The sequence below is a fragment of the Panthera tigris genome, chromosome B2 (genome assembly GCF_018350195.1).
Source record: "Panthera tigris isolate Pti1 chromosome B2, P.tigris_Pti1_mat1.1, whole genome shotgun sequence".
Taxonomy (NCBI): domain Eukaryota; kingdom Metazoa; phylum Chordata; class Mammalia; order Carnivora; family Felidae; genus Panthera; species Panthera tigris.
The window spans coordinates 37,362,456-37,370,115 of NC_056664.1; the positions used below are offsets into that span (position 1 = coordinate 37,362,456).

Consider the following 7,660-nt stretch of genomic DNA (forward strand, 5'->3'; position numbering starts at 1 on the left):
CCTCTCCAGCTGCTGGACCAGAAACTCAAACATGAATTACTGGCTCATTATCCGGCTGCCCATTCTCTTTGCCATTGGGGTGAGTGATGGTGTGGGGATGGGAGTGGCAGTTCTGGCTGGACAGGTGTTGCTGGGGGAAGGCCTGGAAACAGGGCGGTGTTTTGAAGGGGCCTCCAGCCACTCCCTCCCATCTGCCCTGCAGGTGAACTTCCTCATCTTTGTCCGGGTCATCTGCATTGTGGTGTCCAAACTGAAAGCCAATCTCATGTGCAAGACGGACATCAAGTGCAGGTGATATACCTGAGCTGGCTTTCATGGGCGCCCTTCACCCTTGCTTCCAGAATAGAGATCCTGGGGCTCGGAGCTTGGAACATTGTGTGACCTTCTTCTCCCACCTGGCCCAGCCCAGGACCCCAAGCCTTGCCCTTAGCCCTGGACCTGGGCATCTCCTGGGCTTCTGGGTGTCTTGACCTGGGTGTACTTCCCACCAGGCAGCCCATCCCAGCATATTTGGGGTGGGAGAATGTCTGTCACTCAGGTGTGGGTTTGGGGCACAGAAAGGGGATACACATCCATGGGAGAGTTCCAGAATGATGTCTTCACCCCACCCCCAGACTTGCCAAGTCCACACTGACGCTCATCCCCCTGCTGGGAACCCACGAGGTCGTCTTTGCCTTTGTGATGGATGAACATGCACGGGGGACGCTGCGCTTCATCAAGCTGTTCACAGAGCTCTCCTTCACCTCCTTCCAGGTGACCTCATGGCTGGGGGTCCTCACTTGCCAAGTGTCAGAGTGGGAGTGGGGCAGAGACCAGCCTGCACCATGCAGATGGGCACCCTGCGGCCTAGGGGGAAAGTGGGCCATGCCCAGAGGGCTATGGGTGGAGTAGAGCCAGGGCTAAATCGGTGTCCAGCACCCAGGCCAGTCTTCTCTATAAGCACATGGGACAAGAAGCCTTCCCAGATGTAACTGTGGGCATCCAGCCTGGCATCACAACTGCCATCTACCAGGCTGTTTGTTACTGGGCACCAGGGGCTTTGCACACATCGTGCATTTAATCCTCATAGCATCCCAGGAGGTGGGCAGGATCATCCGATTTTACCAAGGAGGAAACTGATACTCAGAGATGCTGAAATAAGATTTTCCAGGTTATGTGGTTTCCAAAGTCAGGAACTCAACCTCCCCACTAGTATCAGATGATGCTGAGGGTGTATGAGTGTCACTGGGGGGCATAGATATATGAGAACCTGGCCTCAGCCCCTCAGGAGGCTTGTGGGAGGGCCACAAGCATGTAAGCCCATGCATGTGCCCTTACACATATGTGCACACGCATATGTTTGGGAATGCTGGGTCTGCTGAATGAACAGATGGAGCCATGGCAGGGGAAAATGGCCCACGATCAGAGGTGGTGTACTTTCTCGGGTCAGACTTCCTCAAGGAGAGGGTAGTTGAAGAGCCTCTCAGTATCTGAGCAAGGAGGCTTCTTGTTCCTCCAGCAAGGAAAGGAGAAGGAACCCACCACTCCAGCTTTGGCTATGCCCAGTCTGAGGAGGTGGATATTGGGGCTGGGGCCCCAAGGAGCTTCAGGGTCTACCTACAGGGTCCCTCCCTCCTGCTTCCTCTTTGCTGATATGACTCTTGTTTCCAGGGGCTGATGGTGGCCATCTTGTACTGCTTTGTCAACAATGAGGTAAGGCCTGAGAAGGGATGTGGGGACCCTTGTGGGCTGCTACTGTTGGCTGTTCTAGAGTTGTCAGTGGTGGCTCCCATCAATCTTTTCAGCAGAAACCCCCTATCCATCCCGCTGGGCGCTAGAGCTGAGAAGGCATCTTGTCCGTGTATTGTTTTCTATGCATGGATATCTCCTCTCTCTCTCTGTCTCTCTGTCTCTCTCTCTCTCTCTCTCTCTCTCTCTCTCTCTCTCTCTCTCTCACACACACACACACACACACACACACACACACACACACACACGTGGGCGGGCATACCCTAATGGATGTGAACTTGGGAAAGACCCAGCCTTGTGTTAAGGGGGTCCTGAATGAACAGGCAATGGTGATTGTTACAAGTTGATTCAACAGCAGACATGCCCAAGTCACATCCTTGGGTCTTTAATACTCATTATCTTATTTAATCGTCACTGCTTCCTCCCTCCCCACCCCACCCCCAAGAAAAAAATCTCTGCTAATCCCTATGGTTTTAATATTCCCATTTTTCACAATGATATCATTGAAGATCGGAGAGAGTAGGAAACATGCCCCAGGTTTGGTCTAGAAGTGGTGGCAGAGATGGGATTCAAATGCATCCTAATAGAAAGAGGAAAGCGCCCACCCTGTGTGTGCAGGTGAGAGCCCCAGCCCGCCAATGGCCAAGGGGTGTGTTCTTTCTGTGGCTTTCAGGCTGTAGGGGTAGAAGAAGCGGGCTGTTGCTGAGTCCCACGTCCTCTCCTGCAGACCCTGCTGGACCATAGCCCTCCCCTGTCCAAGATAGTCAGCTCCTAGGCGGGATGTCTGTGCCTGTGGTGCTGGGGAAGGCCCCTTCTGCTCAGGCACCCAGCTTTGTGCTGGAACAGAGTAGGAGCGATCCCCATCATCACTGGGTATCACAAATGCCACAGCACCGCACCCCATTCCTTCCAGAGGGGGAACAAATTATAGTACTGGACGTGGCACCATAGGGGAAGTATTCACAAGAAGATTAACCCCAGCAGGGAAGAGGGGGTAGGAAACCCCCCACCTCAGAGTCTGGGGGACAAACTAAGGGCTCTGTTGACTCCATTCAGGCCCAGGTGAGGGTTTCTATCAGTGAGCCTTGGGCTCAGATGACCCATGAACCCTGCTCCTCAAAGACCCTGGCTCTCCTTGTGTGGCTTCTGTCACAGAGTCTGGTGTCCCAGAGTTCAGAGGGCTTAAGAGTCTGCATTAATGCATTAATTTACTTGTACTGTGAGTGTGGAGGGCACAGGGTGGCTGTGGAGGAGACCTTGGTATTTCAGGATGCTGTGAGATGACTCAAAGAGCAGGAAAGATGCGGGACATGGGCTTTGGAGTCAGGTCTCTGCTCCCATCCAGGCCCCATTGCTTAGTGAGCTGTGTGACTTTGGGCAAGTTTTGAAACCTGTTTCCTCTTCTGTGAAATGGCGGTCATGATGCTTAGAGCATGTGGAGCTCCAAAAGGGAGGGAAACACTTCCTGAATGTTTACTTTGTGTAAGGTGCCCGTATGTTTTATTAAAGCCAGTCCTGCGTAGCAGGTGTTATCCTCATTTTACAGATGAGAAAAGTAAGACTTGGCAAAATGAAACGAATAGCCCAGTTCCACAGCTAGAAGATGGGAGAGCTGGGGGCTGGGAGAGGTCTCCACTAACGCAGGGACTGGGAAGGGGAGGTAGAGCCAGGCTCAGCGTGGCCCATTAATGCCTTCTGGCTGTTCCTCTGGGCCAGTCTCAGAGGGCTGGCTAGGCTCCCTGTGGGGTGGGTGGGCCACGGAAGGAGAGGAGGCTGTTGTAGAGGACACTCATGGGGGCCTTTGTCCTACAGGCCCTTGATCCATGGTGGGGGAGAGGGTGGGGGACAGTAGGATGTTCCAGCCCTGGTTCTCCCCCGCATCTGAGCCCTTACAAAGAACTTCCTAAAAAACTGAAGAAAATGTTGAGATATGAGGAACACAGGTGGCATTCCCTTCAGGAATGGTTCTCAGCCAAGGGGGTGATGCGCTCCCTGGGTCTATGTTCTGCTGCCTTATGTCCCAAGGACAGGGACAGGGTGACAGGTGTCCCTATGCACACTGGAGAGAGTGAGGCTCTTCTCTGCCCCTTCTCATCTTCTCGGTCCCCCGAGGTTCCCATTTCCCACTTCTCCCTCCTCTTCCCCAAAGCCATGCTGGCAGCACATGCTTGCCCCCAACACACGCACCTGCGAGGCTTCCCCACCACTTCTATGGACAGTCTCCCAGACCCTAGCCGAGTCTCCCCCTGACTCCATTCCTCAAAGCCTGTCACCCGTCACCTCCCCACTTTGTCTGCCCCCAGGTTGGCCCAGGGGGAGTGCACACATCCCACTCAGCCCCTTGGCAACTAACAACCCCTGAATCACCAGATCCCCAGCTGGCCTGTCCCCTCGGGCTCTCCCGGGCTTATGCTGTGGGATCCGGGACACTGCTCGGACACTTGCCTTGTTGAAGGGCACTGCACAGTTCCTCAGAGACACCTCATGCCCTGGTTCCTCCAGGCACAAGAACAGACACATCACCATCACTGGGCCATAAAAACACCCCCCAGCTCCTGGGCTGAGACCTCTGTCCACAAAAGCTGTTCTCCAGACCCCGGGTCGCCATGGCAATGCCAGGTACTTGTGACCCAAAGAGAAAAGATGGCCTGGACATCAGTCCTCCGTCAGCTTCCAGGAGAGTAGGCATAGGGGAGGGGAGGCCGAGGAGTGGTTTTGCCATGGTTTGTGTCCTCTCGCCATGGCTCTGACTCAGGAGCCAGAATACTGGCCCCAGATCTGCCACTACCCAGTTGTGTGACGCGGGGCAGTCACTTTACCTCTCCCCACCAGTGTAAACAGAAGTGAACGAGCTGAACCCATTCATCCCAGATTCCAGAACCTGGAGCCTGGCCAGAGAGGACCTCAGAGGCAGGGGTGAGGGTAAACTTCATGTGTGAGGAAGTGCACCGCACTCAGCACTGGGAGGGGTGTCTGGGATTCATGTCCTCGCCCCTAGTGTTTCACTGTAATACCTCGGTAGCCGAAGGAGCTGCATGTCAGATGCTCAGTTACTCACTCGCTCTTTCCTTCAGCGCATTTACAAAGCACGCACGGAGGACCTGCTGTGTGCTGGGCACTGTACTAGGGTCCAGAGAACCCAGGTGAGGAAGGGGTGGCCCTGGCCCTCACGGTGCTCCCAGCTGAGTTGGGGGAGGAGACACGCCAGGGACCAGCACGACCTAAAGAGTCGTGGAAGCCAGGGGGCCAGTGCTTAGGAGACCAACCTGGAGGTCAGCCCAGACCTAGGTGTGGACCTGGCTGAGACCGAGGGAAATACTTAAATGCTCTGCACCTCAGTTTCTTCACCTTGAAGCAGGCAATAATAATGGAAGCTACTTCACAGGGTGGCTGAGAAAGTTAACGAAAATAATCAGTGGAAAGTGTTGGGCATGTAGTAAGTGGCGCTTTTTTTTTTTTTTTTAAGTTTATTTTGAGAGAGAGAGGGAGTGCAAGCAGGGAAGGGGCAAAGAGAGAGAGAGAGAGAGAGAGAGAGAGAGAGAGAGAGAGAGAATCCTAAGCAGGCTCCATGTGGAGCCCCACTGGGGCTCTTATTCACCAACCAAACTATGAGATCGTGACCTGAGCTGAAACCAAGAGTCGGATGCTTAACTGATTGAGCCACCCAGGCACCCCTAAATGGTGGCTTTTAATGACAGTTGTCATTATGGGGGCATAACAGAGGCCCAGGAAAAGTGCTGATGGAGGCAGAAAGGGCACCATGTGTCAACACTTTTAGAAGCCCCAGTCCCGTCCCATTCCCTGCTGGTGTCCACGAAACTGCTTCATTCCCTGAGGTGGCTTCCCACACATGTGCCTTGGTTCACCATCCTTCCCCCTCCCTCCCCAGTGAAGGACTGTGAGACAAGATTGCTTCACAAGCAGAGGCCGCATCAGCCTGGGGTGTCCCCATCCCACCTGTCAGCACACTCGCCATAACCGCTCAGCCAGGCAGCGAGCTGGCACACCGCAGGGTGGTCACAGGTCGTGTCTGCTCTGCCCCCTCCTGCACCCAAGCCTGGGCCCTGTGACGCTGCCCAGGAGACCAGGCACATCCTGGCAGGCTGGCTTGGGCCGTCTCGGCTCCGCTGTGCGCTGAAGTCCGATACTCCCCCTCCTCGTCTTCTCCTTCCCGTCTCCCACATTTCTCTCGCTCTTGTTATCTTCCGCTGAATAAGACTGTGATGGATTGTGAAAGGTACTGAGCTGAGTCACAGAGTTTAGAGATGGAGGAGACCAATTAGATCATCAAGCTCATCTCTCTCCTGAGGAAAGGCGGAAAATAGGAGACAACAATAAACAATTTTATTGGGATATTAATTTAGGTGCCTGAAGGCCTTGACTTGTGTCTCTTAATATAATGCAGTGGATTTTTTTCCCTTCCCTGCTAATGTAATAATGGGGCCATTTTGTGGGCAGTTGGTTTGCATAATGGCTTTTGTTTCCCTCCTTTTCCCACGGAAGGTCCAGATGGAGTTTCGGAGGAGCTGGGAGCGCTGGCGGCTCAAGCACTTGCACATCCAGAGGGACAGCAGCATGAAGCCCCTCAAGTGTCCCACCAGTAGCCTGACCAGCGGGGGCACGGTGGGCAGCAGTGTGTATGCAGCCACCTGCCAGGCCTCCTGCAGCTAAGCCCCCCAGCCCCTACCCTTCCTGTGGTCTCACTGCTGGCTGGGTGGCCACCCCGGGTGGGAGAGACCCTGCCGGGGCTGGGGAAGGGAGGGACGCACGCACACACCCATTCCTGCTTTCCCTTCCCAAACCCATCAGGCAGGCAATGGGCAGTGCCTCCTGGGACCCGTGGCTACATTTCCTCTGTGGAGAAACAGCCTACTAATTTGATCACTATGGCAGGAGAGAAAAAATGTTGCTAAAACGAGGAGGATTTCTTCCCGTTAAGCCACTAGGTCCCTGGGGTTCCCCAAGACAGAGCAGCAAATCAGCCCCAGACTTGCACTCAAGGTCAGTGGCTTATTAGTGGGATTGGGCTTGCAAGAGGAGGTGGTTCTGAAAGAGGCTCACATAACCTCAGCCAAACAGAGCTTAGGGAACGTGAGCCAAGTCTGCTGGCCTCCAGTTAGGTCACCAGTGCCACCCCCCACTGCCTCCTCATTAAGGGGCACTGTTCACATTGCTTGTTCATCTCGCTCCCTCATCTCGCCACCTCGTCTTTGGGGGCCTTTGGTTGGGCCACTGGCAGCTGTTTCTAGAAGTGTTGACAATGAACACTGAGAAGGTGCCTGATGGTTTCCTTCGCTGGTGCCCACTTCTCCCGTGGGTGTTTGACCTGCTTTGGTGGCTGCTCCCACTATGTCCAGGGAACCAGGGCAAGTCCACTGCTGAGGAGCCCAGCTCTTGGCATGAACTCTGAATTCTATTCTAGAGTTGCTCCAGAATCCTCTAGGGTTCAACTAGGGAACTTTAGGAATATTTGCACTGGGGGCTACAGTGTACCTGCAACTGTCGGGAACCCAGAAGGCTGAGAGCTTTACTTCCACCTCTCCATGGAAATGCTTTTTATTTGTGACCAGATTATGGGAGTTTGGGGGTGCCCTCTAACTCTAAGAGATGTGACCAAAAAGAGACTTCTGGGGAAACTACCTGTCGCCACTGTTACCAAGGAGGCAGTCTTCCCCTATCGTTGGTTTCTTCCCCCTTGAAATTCTCCCGCTTGGAAGCCTGTATATATACTTAATGCATTTTTCTTTATTGCTGTGAATAGTCTGCATGTGCAAGTGTGCAATTCTGACTCCTCCCACCTGATGGAAAAAAGAACTAAATCATTGTGATTGTGATATTTTTGGGGGGAGTGGGGTAGTTGATTTGACTCACCCACATTTTGAGCTAATCAATGTTTTCCCTGCCTCTAGTTTGATCCCATAAATAATGACCA

The 7,660-nt window shown here is 53.8% G+C and overlaps 1 protein-coding gene across 1 annotated transcript in view; it reads left to right on the plus strand.

Annotated features, from left to right (window-relative positions):
• GLP1R (glucagon like peptide 1 receptor) overlaps positions 1 to 7,660 on the plus strand; it is a 34,578-nt gene extending 26,918 nt beyond the window's left edge. The window contains exons 9-13 of the mRNA XM_042986269.1: positions 10 to 79; positions 203 to 291; positions 615 to 753; positions 1,651 to 1,692; positions 6,232 to 7,660. Coding sequence (XP_042842203.1) covers positions 10 to 79; positions 203 to 291; positions 615 to 753; positions 1,651 to 1,692; positions 6,232 to 6,399 — 508 coding nt within the window. The 3' untranslated portion in view covers positions 6,400 to 7,660. The remainder of the gene's footprint in view (positions 1 to 9; positions 80 to 202; positions 292 to 614; positions 754 to 1,650; positions 1,693 to 6,231) is intronic.